The following is a 13,731-nucleotide window of genomic DNA, read 5'->3' as shown; positions in this document are numbered from 1 at the left end:
TGATCTTTGTATAATTTTGTCCTTGTTGGTCTATTCAACTTACCACACTATTTTTCTTTCAAAGTTACTGATGGAAACATATTTGCCAGGGAACCCGAAACAGAAGATGTAGGAGATGGCAGTTGCATACCCTAAAGAACTATGATACTATTGGCTGTGTGCATAAATGTTGAACAGATTAATGTAGGAATAAAAATTATCTGGCAGTTGATTTAAATGCAGAATTTCAGAACCTTTCCCACAAAGAAATGTTCTACATACCAAGCACAAAGAATATAAGAGAAAAGATTTATCAGTGAGCACTAATAAGGACCAGAAGATACATCTAGAACTCTGGGGGGAAGCTCAATGGATCTGTACTCTTTTGCCTGCTACTCAACCAATAGATGTTACTCTACAGTTCTAATGAAGTAAGAGACTATTCTTTCCACAAATATTAATGGATGCCTATTACTGGTATGTGCATAGTGCAAAAGTAGACAATGGAATTCTGTGAAGTACAACAAGTTTAAATTTTGGGGGGAAGGGATGAAATAAAATATAAAAAGTTTACTGACATGGTACAGCCATTATGAAAATGGTATATATGTTCTTCAAATATTAAAAGAAGAACTGTCATATCATTCAGCAATCCAACTTCTGGGTATATATCCAGAGGAAATATAATTTGTGTCTTCATAAGATACCTGCATTCCTGCGTTCATTGCAGCATTATTCACATTAGTCAAGGTATGGAAACAACCTAAGTGTCCATCAACAGATGAACAGGTAAAAAAAAATACACACACACAAAATGGAATATTATTCAACCTTAAGAAAGAAAATTCTGCATTTGCAACAACATGGAAAACACTGGAGAACAGTATGCTAAATGAAATAAGCCAGACACAGAAAGACAAATACTTTGAGCAAATGATCCCACTTATATGAGGAACTTATAAAAGTCAAACTCATAGTTAGAGAGTAGAATGGTGGTACCAGGGGTGGGGAGTGGGGGAAATGGGTGATGTTGGTCAAGGAATACCAAGTTTTAGGTATCCAGGACGAATAACTTCTGGAGATCTAATTATAGCTTGGTGACTATAGTTAATACTTTCTAGTGCACTTAAGATTTGCTAAGAGAGCAGACCTTAATTGTTCTCACATATATAAAAACTATATCTATTTCATGTTATGGACATGTTAATTAGCTTGATTGTGGTGATCATTTCACACAAACATTCCAGTACATAGTGCTGCATCTCAGATACTAAGCCCAAATTTTACTTGGACTGCCTAGCACATTGGCAATGGAAGAACATTAAAGAAGTTTTTCTACGCCCTTAAAAAACCCCACATTCCACTCCTAATAAAGCCTAAGTCCACATTTTCTTTCCTATTCCCATGACTGAGCTTTGAGATAGTACTTTCTAAGCTTTGTAATAGTATGATTATTTGAAAACTTAGGATTTTTAATAAAATAACTAGAGGCCTGGTGCATGAAATTCATGCACGGGGTGGGGGGCGCTGTGCCCCTCAGCCTGTCCTGTATCCTCTCCAATCTGGGACTCCTCAGGAGAAGGGATCAAGCCTAAACCGGCATTCAGACATCCCTCTCACAATCTAGGACTGCTGACTCCTAACTGCTGACCTGCCTGCCTGCCTGATTGCCCCTAACCACTTTTGCCTGCCAACCTGATCACCCCCTGCCGGCCTGATTGATGCCTAACTACTCCCCTGCCAGCCTGATTGCTCCCAGCTGCCCTCCCCTGCTGTGACCCACCTCCTCCCCCAGGCCCTGCCTCCACTGTGCATGTGGCCATCTTGTGATGACCATATTGTGATGGCCATCTTGTGACGACGTTAGGGCGTGATGCATGAGGGCGTGACGACCACCTAGGCTATTATTAGTATAGGTACTTCCTTATAGGCCATAAAGAAAAGTATGTTTGCTTACATCCATTCTCCCTTCTCTTGGTAACAATCTACTTTTCATTTGTTTACCATTCTCCCCACTCCAAGTAGCCAATAAGAGAAGCTGATTCCACTCTTAATTCTAGGGGTGGGATGTGTGGGTCTCCCCTAAAGAAATAACTATCATCTTACTGTGCAAGGTAGACATAAGGCTTAATTTGAATCAATAAGACTAGAGAAGCCACTTCCTGGGACATTCTTCGGAAAGAAGCTATTTTTATTTCTTGATATGATGATCTGATAAAAATTCTGGAATATTTATATTGTAATGGCCACAGGAAGTTAATCTTGCTATTGGATAAAGCTGACATCACTGGAAATGGAGAAGAGAGAGGGGAAAAAAAACAACAAAAACCCCCCCAAACTACATTCTTGATAAGGTTGTTGAGCTATGAAGAAAACTACCACTGAGGAGTACACAGTTATGTGAAAAGTTGTTTTGGATTTGTTATTATTTGCTACTTAGAATCCTAAGTGACATACATGCTATTACTGTGCTTGATAATTCTTATCTTTTGACCACATATTTCTTTTGATCCCTATTCCCAAAGCAGTAGTATAACTACAAAGGCATGTTTCTCAATATTGTAGAAGAGGAAGAAGACATTCTTGAAAAGAGGAATGGAATAACAGGGATTGACTTTGAAAATCTCTTTCTAATTCCTAACTTGGCCAGAAAGCACCATCTGATAGGAACATCTCTTGTGAGCCAACATATTTGGAAAGACTTCAGGGACATTGTAAGTTAATTGCAGTCATTCTTTGAAGATGAGTAAGGGACTAGTCATATTACCACAAACAATTGACACCATTTTCTCTGGTATACTTATTTACCTCCTAGAGGGAAAAATTTTAAGATAATATGGAAACAAAAACATGTATTTACATGAAAGCATGCTTAAGTGTTGAAAGCTAATTCTTGTCCCATTTTCTATTGAAATATTTTGTTGCTCAGCATGGATGGAACTGGAGAGCATTATGCTAAGCGAAATAAGCCAGTCAATGAAGGAAAAATACCACATGATCTCACTCATTCATGGATAATAAAGACCATTACAAACTTTTGAACAATAATAGATACAGAGGCAGAGCTGCCTCAAACTGATTGTCAAACTGCAGCGGGAAGGCCAGGGAGGGTTGGGGGGCAGGAGGGAGGGGGGTAAGAGATCAACCGAAGGACTTGTATGCATGCATATAAGCATAACCAATGGACATAAGACACTGGGGGGTAAGGGAGGCCAGGGGATTATCAAGGGCGGGGGGGGGGGAGGGAAAGGACACATATGTAATACCCTTTGTAATACTTTTAGCAATAAAAAAAAGCAGCTAAAAAAATATTTTGTTGCTAATATGACAGTATAAGCCAAATTTGGTAGAGGGGCATGTATATGTCATATATTAGTAAGAACGGATAATTGTTATAGGATGCTGATATAGGGAAAAAATCACAGTGTCCTGATTGGGAGGATCTTTCTGTCTTAGGTACAGTCCAAGTGTAAGCTGTCCTGGTGTGGCACCTCCATGGTGTCAGGCATCCAGGCTCTGTTGGTTTTGTTTCCCAGTCAAACTTAACATGCAGTTTCTATCACATTGGTAGTCCTAACGCCCACTATCAAGACCACCTGCCAGCCAGTGGAAGAGACAAAGAAGGGGAAAGGCATACCTGTTCTCTTCAAAGACACATCCTGAAAATTGCACACTTTACTTCTGTTCAGGTCTCGTTGGTCAGAACTTAGTCACATGACCGCACTTAGCTGAAAGGGAGGCTAGCAAACATTATCCTTAGCTGGGGAGAGGGATGTGTTCCACTAAAACCTGGGGGGGTTTATTACCAATGGAAGGATAGATTTAGGAGGACATAGCCATAGGTGTCAGAATGATTTCTTTATTTTTTAAAAGGTTTTAATCATTTTAGAGGGAGAGGAAGGAAGAAGAATAGAGACAGAAACATCAATCAGGTGTCTCTTGCATGCCCCCTACAGGGGATCGAGCCCACAACCCAGGCATGTGCCACAACCCAGGTACAGTCTAAGTGACCTCTTGATTCATGGGTCAACACTCAACCACTGAGCCACACCAGCCAGGCAGAACGATTTCTTTTCCATAGTTGTTTTAAATAATTCCCAGTCTGATGATTCCAACATCTCTGCCATTATGAATTTGGTTCTAATGTTGCCTTTGTCTCTCCAAACTGTGATTTTTTGTTTTAGTGTATCTTGTAATTTTTTGTTGAAAGCTGGACATGATGTAGTAGACAAAAGGAACTGAAGTAAGCAGGCCTTTGGTGTGAGACTTTGTGTTTATCTGGCTAGGAGTTAGGTTGTGGTTGTGTTTACTCTTTGCTGTTGCTGTGGGGTAAGAGGCAAAATCTTTTCTAGTGTCTTTGTCTCTCCTATTGTCTCTGGGTTTCTGGAGAGATTTCTTAAATAGAGTATGAGAGTTGGGTTTCTTTTAGCTGCTTTTCCCTGTTACCATACAGGAGAACTATTGACGTGGTGTTGAGGTCGGGGGAGGGAACTGGTCCACCATGCTACAATTCGGGATTAGGTTTCAGTCTTTTAGTGAGTTGTTGTGTTTATCATTCCAGAAAACATGAATACCCATTAAGTGATTACTCTTTCCATGCCTTGGTAAGCACTGCTTTACTTTCTGACTATATGGAGCTGCCTATTCTGGACATGCCATATAAAAGAATCATACAACGTGTGGCTTTCTGTATCTGGCTTTTTTCATTTAGCATAGTGTTTTTGAGGCTCATCTACATCGTAGCATGTATCAGTACTTCATTCCTTTTTTGTGACTGAGTAATATTGCAGTGTATGGACATCCTACAATTTCCAGTGGTTCTCAAAGTGTGGTACCTGGACCACTGTTTCTCAAAGTGTAGTACCATCATGCAGAATAATCAGCATCATCTGGAATTTGTTAGAAATGTAAAGTTTTAGGCCCACCCCAGACCTTGAAACTCTGGAGATGGGCCCAGGCATCTGTGTTTTAACAATTCCTGCCCATTGATGGGAATTTGGGTTGTTTTCACCTCTTGGCTATTTGGCTATAGTGATGTTATAAAACAGTCATGTACAAGTTCCTGTGTGGACATAGGTTTTCATCTCTCTTGGGTACATAGCTAGAATTAGAATCAGGAGTAGAATTGCTATTATGTGGTAATTCAATGTTTAACTTTTTTGTTGTTGTTGTTAATCCTCACCCGAGGATATTTTCCCATTGATTTTTTAGAGGGAGTGGACAACAGAAAGAGAAACATCAATATGAGAGAGACACAGCAATTTGTTGCCTCCTGCACACCCCCTGACCAGGGCCACGGATCTAGCCTACAACCCAGGTACGTGCCCTTGACTGGGAATCGAATCCAGGACACTTCAGTCCATGGACTGACACTCTATCCACTGAGCCAAACCAGGTAGGGCTCAATGTTCAACTTTTTGAGGAACTTCCAACTTGTTTTCCACAATGGCTGAACCACCATTTGCATTCCACCACCAATGTATAAGGATTCCTATTTTTCCATATTTTTTCCATGTCCTTGTCAACATTTGTTCTTTTCTTTCTCCTTCTTTTTTAAAATATATTTTCATTGATTTCATAGAGAGGAAGGGAGAGGGAGAAAGAGATAGAAATATCAATGATGAGAGAATCATTGATCAGCTGCCTCCTGCATGCCCCGTACTGGGGATCGAGCCTACAATCTGGGCATGTGCCCTGACTGAGAATTGAACTGTGACCTCCTGGTTTATAGGTCAATGCTCAACCACTGAGCAACACTGGCCGGGCTTCTCCTTTTTTTAAATTTTTTGTTTGTTTTGTTTTGTTTAAAGTCATCTTAGTAGGTATGACATGGAATCTCATTGTGGTTTTGATCTGCATTTCTGAAATGTCCAATGATGAAGTGGTTATTAGTTATTTGTTAGGATCTGTATGTTATTAAAAAGTATTGAGGATGCCAAAGACCTTTTGTTTATATAGTTACAGCTAGTGATACTTACCATATTTAGATACTAAAACTAAGAAATTCAAAAAATATTGTTTATTAATTTCTTTACAAACAACAGTAATCAACTCATTGTATGTTAACATCAGAATGATGACATGATCGCATATCATGTAGTTTCTAGAAAACTCCACCATACACTTGTAAGAGAATTAGAGTAAAAAAGGTAAATAAACATCTTAATTATTATGAAAAAATTTTGATCTCACAGAACTCCCTCCCCCAAAATGAGTAATGATAATTCAATTCAAAATTACTCAAGTAATAAAATAAAATAAAATAAAAAATTATGGTCTGAGATTCCTCTCAACTTTAGCTTAACTAGAAAACACAAATTTGGGGCAGTGATGGGGGGATATTGACAATGGAATCTGTATGGTACTTGGTTGGTCACAGAAAAAGCAGAAAATGTTTCTTTAATACGAATATGGACCTGCTGGCACCTTCCTATATTTTTCATAACACCTTCCTGCCCTTTCCAAAATGAAAACTGGATGCAGGTTTAAACTTCTCATTAATTGCTTTGGTCATGTGATTTTGTCCAGCTGTGACATCTGAGTCAACTGATTTTAAGATTGAGCTTTTACACAAAAGACTGTATAAGAACTTTCACTTAAATCCCAGGACCTGAAGCTGATTTTTCAGTAGGCATTGGGGATCAGTGGGCATGGAGAGATATAACCCAGTGGTTCTCAAAGTGTGGTACCTGGAATAGTCACCAGCATCATCTGGAATTTGTTAGAAATGTAAATTTTCAAACCCAACCCAGACCTGTTGGGTTCCGAAACTCTGGAAATGGACCCAGCCATCTGTGTTTTAACAAGGCCTCCAGGTGATTCTGATTTGCTAACAGTTTGAGGACTACTGGTATGACCTTTTCCATAGTTCCATCCTATCAGTGTGATCTCTTCCCCACTCATCCCTTTTTTCTTCTTTCTTTCCATAAATATTGATCTCTTACTGGTGTTTTTATGACACTTATTTGAAAGTGTACACATTTGCACATAATATGTCTGTTTACAAACATCTAATTCTTGCAGGACAAATTCAGAGTATCATTTACAGCATGCTCAAAGAAACTAACTCTTAAAGAAACATATTAGTAATGAATAGGTGGCACTTTTTAATAGATATAATTCATTATCTTGGACCTAGTTTCTTCTTCTGGTCCAACATGAACTCCAGTAAAATCCTTTCAAATATTTAAGTTCTACAATTCCAAGGGTTCAACTGCCCCATTTTGGTGTTACCCAAAGATAATTCTGCCGTAGTCTCTACTCTTTTGATATTCAAAATTGAAGGTTCAGTGGAGTAGGGATAGTTTAGAGGACTGACCTAAGGACAAAAAGATGCGTTCACGTTACCAGTCTAGAGTTCTTGGAGGACATTCATTAAGGAATGTGACCAGGAGAATGGACTAGTCATTCAGAGGCTGGGAAAGGAACTATGTGAATTAGGAGACAAGATCCTCTATTACGTAGGCTAGAGAGTGTGTGTATCTCTATTTACATTAGCACTAGGTTTTTCCTTGGGTTGTCTAAACTGGGCAGTTGGGATGAAATTAACATTAAGCTATTTTCTTTATACTATTTAGGGTGTGGAGAGAGTCCCTGGCCCATCAAGCTTTACATATACATGAAAATAGAGCGAGAGTTCTAGTTGTTCCTTGCTGTGCCTCCAATGATGTACTTAGAAGCAGATTGAACTCACTCATTGATACTCCAGAGCTGGCTTCGTTATGGGGTTGCAGTTGCCTGTTGTTCTGTGATGTGACTTCAGAGTTTTTCAAAACCCACGGTTATCACAGGAGATGCAGCTTAGGTGAGTGTTTAACTTCTTTGATTTTTCTTGTGCTTCATGACTGCTGTGGGCTGTTCTCAGCTTCTTACCACTCTAGCTTTCTAGAGTGTTCTTCTACTCTTCCTCCTGTAGTGATATAACGAAGTCATAGTTATCAGTGTAATACTGAACCAAGAAAAATGTGTTTCCAGTGGTTCTCAACCTTCCTAATGCTGCGACCCTTTAATACAGTTCCTCATGTTGTGGTGACCCCCAACCATAAAATTATTTTCGTTGCTACTTCATAACTGTAATTTTGCTACTGTTATGAATCGTAATGTAAATATCTGATATGCAAGATGTATTTTCATTGTTCGCGACCCATAGGTTGAGAACCGCTGAGTGGGTAGAACATTCAACTAAGCCCACATTGACCTGCTAACTTTAAATTCCACCCCAGGATACTATTACCTTCCTACATGCTGAAATCTGATCTCAAGTTTTCTCTATCCCGCCAAGCCAAGACTGCCCCGTGGTTCTTACAGCATGAACGTTCAATCATTGTGCAGTGAGGCAATCTGAGAAAGAGCCCAAGGTAGCCCTTCCATTTCCCTGTCAGTTCCAGGACTGGACAGTTGTTTCCAGTGGTGTGGAGGCTGAGCATGTCCTAGGTAATGGACCAGAGGATGGGCTCTGCTTGGGGGTTAATCCCCAAGGGGGATACTACTCTAGATCCTCACTTTACATTTCATTCTCATTTTACATAGTGACTACCAGGTCCTACTGTCACACTCTAAAACCTGGACTCATCCCTGAGTCATCCCTCTTCCTTAACCTTCACTTAAAACTAGCTACCTTGACCTCCTTTATATATTTCTTGATTGTTTTGCTCCTTTTTAACATACACCCACTGACCTAGTTCATGCTGTAATCATCTCCTGTGTGGATTTACTCCATTATAACATAACCAGACTGCCACCACTATCACTCATCTTACATCCAGCCTCTGTTGTAGCTGGACTATTCAAAGGGTTAATGCTACCATTTGTCCCATAAGTAAAGCTTCTGTGGAGCTCTCTGTTGCCCTCAGGATAGGGTCTAAACCCCTCAGTCTGGCCTGATCTTCATGACTTGGTCCATTCCCAGAGCATCATTGTCACCACTGGCCCATGCACTTTATATTCAGAACTTCTTGGCTTCTCCCAAACGTTATGATACTCCCTCTCACTGCTTTCCCTCTCCCCACACTCCCTCTGCCCAGCAGCTATCTCCTGCCTTTTTAAAATCTGGCCTCAGGCTTGTTAGGCACCTTCAACTCTAAAAGCCTTCTTGGCACCCCCACATATGGTTAAGTGCCCTTTTTCTTTGCTCCTATAACACCTTAATCTTAGGCTTCAACAAATCATATTAAATTCTCTATTTTTTCCCTTCTCTACTAGACTGTAAGCTCCTGAGAACAGAGGACATTTGTATTTATCTTCAGGCCCCTGACAAGTGCCTGACACATGACAAAAGCAGGTTTACAGTTGTACTACACGAAACAAGGAGTTTTTTCTTATTTTATTATTTATATATTAATTATTATATTATTTGTTATTCTTATTATTATTGTGTATCCTTATTTATGATTTATCTTTTAGGTAATGATGGCTGATAATTTAACCTACTTTTGCCCACCCCAATATATTTTTATTGGATTTATTAGGGTAACATTGGTTAATAAAATTCAAATATTCTAGGAATAGTTTTTTTAATATAACTGACATATAACATTGTGTGAGTTCAAGGTGTAAACATGTTGATTTGATATGTTTTATATATTGCAATATGAGTACTACTGTAGCATCAGCTAACACCTCTGTTGTATCACATAACAATCATTTTATTTTTATGGTAAGAATATATAAGATCTAGTCTCTTAGCAACTTTGAAGTATATAATGCAGTTTTGTTGATGATAAGCACAATGCTGTGCATTAGATTCCTAGAATTTATTCATCTACTAACTGCAAATTTGTACCCTTTGACCCACATCTACAGAAGAGCTAGTCTATAAATTTTTTTTAATTGTGTGGAGGACAGTAGTTGCAGAAAAGGAATAATAATAGCAACTAACAGTGCTTAGTGATTTTCATGAGTGAAAACTCTTAGTTTCTAGCCAGCACTGTCCTATCTGAACTTTCTGTGATGATGGAAATATAAACGTGGCTAATGCAACTAATGAACTCAATTTTTAATTATATTTATTTTATTTAAGTTTAAACTTAAATATCCACATGTGACTAGTGGCTATCATATTAGACAAAACTGTGCTTATTTTCCCTAGTTTTTATTTAGCCCAGTTGGTTGCTGTCTACCTTGCTCAGAGCTTCATGAGGCAAGGCTTCAATTAAGTGGTGTGCTGGGAAATTTTTAATGTATATCCAACTAGCTCTCTGGAAAAGTTTGCTGATTTCCATGTGTAAATACTGCTACCATGCCTAATATCAGGCTACTAATGTGACATCATTGAATACAGAGTTGGAAAGAGATATTCACTAGCAAATAATTATATAATATTTTCTTGATATAGACACAACAGCCGTAAATAACTCTGAGAACAAAGGGAGGAGTAAAATGTAGTAAAATAATTAGGAAAGTGATTAGTTTTGAGTATTTAATTTTGTATTTAATGCAATTTATTTATAAGTTTGCATACTTTAATTTTTCACAATGGTTATGCTTTAAAACAGTTTGTAAAATTCCTGAAAATTTAAGTTTGGCTCTCAGGAGCCAGTGTAAGCCAGCTCTGGCTCATCACTAGTTCCTAGTAATTGCTGGCAGGTAAATAAGATCAAATGTAGGATTCTGTTTGGCCATAAGAGGGCATTATTAGATGAAATTTGACTTTAGGGAGGATTTTGGACTCGTCTCTGACAGAGGGGTCAGTTTGAGTCTCCTGGAAGATTGTAATTCTGGAGGAGCTGTGGGACTCATGATTTCACAACATAAATTCCAAAACCTTTACCACCCCCAAATAGCTTCACCCCTTCAGGTCTGAAGGCTTATTGTCTTTAAGTTACTGAAATGAAAAGATCCTTGAGAGATATTAAGTCTTATCACTGAAGGAAGGAGAGGATCTAACAAATACCTTCTGAGGGTCTTACTGGGGAGTTTATATTAGGGTGGGGCCAGAGTGTACTCTGGTATATGGATAGGGATAGCCTGTATCTTTGAATAAGTGACATAATAGGTCTCTATAGCCTGCTGGCTAAAGGAAGGGAGAAGCAGGGTGTGTGTGTGTGTGTGTGTGTGTGTGTGTGTGTGTGTGTGTGTGTAAAATTATTTCACTCTCTTGATCCTCAATACTGTTAGGCTCATGCAGTGGTTCTCAAAGTTTGGTTCCTGGAACAGAAGTATCAATATCATCTGTGGATTTGTTAGAAATGTACATTTTCAGGCCCCATCCCAGACCTGCTGAATCAGAAACACTGGGTGTATAGCTGGAAGTCTGTATGAACAAAACGACCAGGAGATTCTGATGCCCATCAAATTTGAGAATCAGTGGCTTAGTGCAGAGTTGGAAAAAATGGATGTGAATGTATTTGATGCATCTGAGTTTTTAAAAGTATGTATTTCATAGTCACATGACGGTGTATGTTGTGTGATTCCATTTATATAAAATGTCCAGAATAGGTAAATCCACAGAGACAGAAAGTAGATTAGTGGTTGCCAGAGACCAGGGGAATTGAGAAGTTCAGGGTTTCTTTCTGGGGTGATGGAAATGTTCTAATGTAGAATTAGACAGTGGTGATGTATCTCCAACATTGCTAAAACCACTGAGCTATGCACTTGAAAATCATTAAAATAATTAATTTTATCTCAATTGAAAAGAAAAAAGTACTGATGACGGGGGCCAACCCCCAAAGATTTTGGTTGGGACCCAAGCATTAGTATGTTAAAGAATATCTCCTGCCCTGGCTGGTGGGCTCAATCGGTTGGAGCATCATCTGATGCACCAAAAGGCGATAGGTTCCATTCCCAGTCAAGGCACATACCCAGGTTTTGAGTTTGATCCCTGGTCAGGGTTTGGGCAGGAGGCAGTTGATTGATGTCTCTCACTTCTCTCTCTCTCTCTCTCTCTCTCTCTCTCTCTCTCTCTCTCCCTCCCTCCCTCAAATCAATTTACAAAAATAGCTCCTGGTTGTTTCAATCTGCAGCCAAGATTGAGAATCCAAGTTAGTAGAAATAAGGCCACACATGGGTCATGTTCCTGGTCAAGGGGGCTCTGGTGTGAGTGTCTACAGGAGGTGGGGTGAGAGCTCAGGAGAGGAGAAGCTTAGGGGGACTTAGCTTCCTTCTAGCCAGGTGATGGGGCAGAAAGACCTTGGGCTCTCCATTCAAGTTGCAGTTGGAGCTCTGCTGTGCAATCTAGTTTACGTTACTTAATCTGTCCAAGATGTAGCTATGAGAAGGTTTCTGAGAAGACAGGTTGTGATAATGTTTATTGAAACTGGTATACAATAGGTGCTCAACAAATGTTAGTTTCCTTTGCTCTCCCAATTCCCTGTGGCTTTAATTTTGTGATTGACTCTTTGGGAGTGCATACTTGGCCAATTCTCCCTCTACTGCTCTCCAAACTGCCGGTGGGTAGTAGGAAGATGGGGAGCACTGGGGACGTGGGTATCTCTGCCCTGAGGCTTTTCCTACTCTGGCTTCACAGATAGCTTGGGCAAGGGCTTCCTTAATAAGGGACTTACCGTCTCCGCTGCCAGGTGAGCACACTCAGAAGGAAAATACTGATCAGCAGGAGAATGCAGCCGGCCACTGCCAACAGAGAAGCAGATCAACACAGTATGTCCGGGGCTAAGTCACAGAGCAGGCTGAGAAAATCCCCCCATAAGCAAGGACATCCCGAAGAGGTGGGCTCTGCAGCTTCTGATTTCCCCTCCCAGAGTGCAGCTCCCTCCCCCAACAGGTTTCTTAGGGTGCTCTAAGACTGGGTGAGATGGCATGGATGGAGAAGGGCATGGTGCCTTTCCTCAAAAGGCTTTCAGGTGAGATCAAACTGAAAGACCCTCTTTTCAGAAAGGTTCAGAGCCCAGGCTTCAGTTAAAGAGGCTGAAAGTGAGGCCTATGACAGGTAAAAGAAATATCAGAACATAAAGATAAATCATAGCCGAAACCGGTTTGGCTCAGTGGATAGAGCGTCGGCCTGTGGACTGAAAGGCCCCAGGTTCGATTCCGGTCAAGGGCATGTACCTGGGTTGCGGGCACATCCCCAGTAGGAGATGTGCAGGAGGCGGCTGATCGATGTTTCTCTCTCATCGATGTTTCTAACTCTCTATCTCTCTCCCTTCCTCTCTGTAAAAAATCAATAAAATATATTTATCAGAACATAAAGATAAATCATAAACACTTTAGCATCTTTTGAAAGTGTTCTTATTTCCCAATAGTACTGGAGTGAGCCATCTATCTACCTACCTATCTATCTTAAATGGGCCACAAAGCATGTTTTTCTTCTTTTATCCCCAGCTTTATTGACATACTAGAGGCCCGGTGCAAGAAATTTGTGCACTGGGGGAGGGGGGGTCCCTCAGCCTAGCCTGCGAGAGCCCTCAGGGGATGTCCTACTGATGTCCCGCAGTCTGGTCTCCCTCTGCAGGAAGCAACCGGGCTAATCAGGTGAAGGCACTGTCCCCATCACCCCGCCGCTGCTGCTGCCTCTGGCCTCCCTCTGTGGGAGGCGATTAGGTGATCAGGGGAAGGAGCTGCTCCCATCACACTGCTGCTGCCTCCACTGCCAGCCCTCGCAGCCTCCGCAGCTGCCAGCCCTCCTCAGCCCTCATAGCCGCTGCAGCTTTGTCTGGAAGGAAGTCCGGAAGGCGTCCGGTCTATCAGGTCGGAGGCTTAGGAAGTCCGGGAGGCGTCCGGTCTATCAGTCTAATTAGCATATTATCCTTTCATTAGTATAGATCAATGTTCTCACTAATTTCATTGTACAGTTGACAT

At 40.5% G+C, this 13,731-nt stretch overlaps 1 protein-coding gene across 1 annotated transcript in view; it reads right to left on the bottom strand.

Moving 5' to 3' along the window:
- Window positions 1-7,863: 7,863 nt before the first annotated feature.
- The window catches only part of IL2RA (interleukin 2 receptor subunit alpha), a 13,630-nt gene continuing 7,762 nt past the window's right edge, over window positions 7,864-13,731 (bottom strand). The window contains exons 7-8 of the mRNA XM_023753596.1: window positions 12,480-12,546; window positions 7,864-7,888 (exon numbers count right to left, since the gene is read on the bottom strand). Of these exons, the coding sequence (XP_023609364.1) occupies window positions 7,864-7,888; window positions 12,480-12,546 (92 nt within the window). The remainder of the gene's footprint in view (window positions 7,889-12,479; window positions 12,547-13,731) is intronic.

This window comes from Myotis lucifugus, unplaced genomic scaffold (genome assembly GCF_000147115.1).
Source record: "Myotis lucifugus unplaced genomic scaffold, Myoluc2.0 scaffold_47, whole genome shotgun sequence".
Classification (NCBI taxonomy): Eukaryota; Metazoa; Chordata; class Mammalia; order Chiroptera; family Vespertilionidae; genus Myotis; species Myotis lucifugus.
This window is presented reverse-complemented; position numbering and strand designations above follow the sequence as displayed.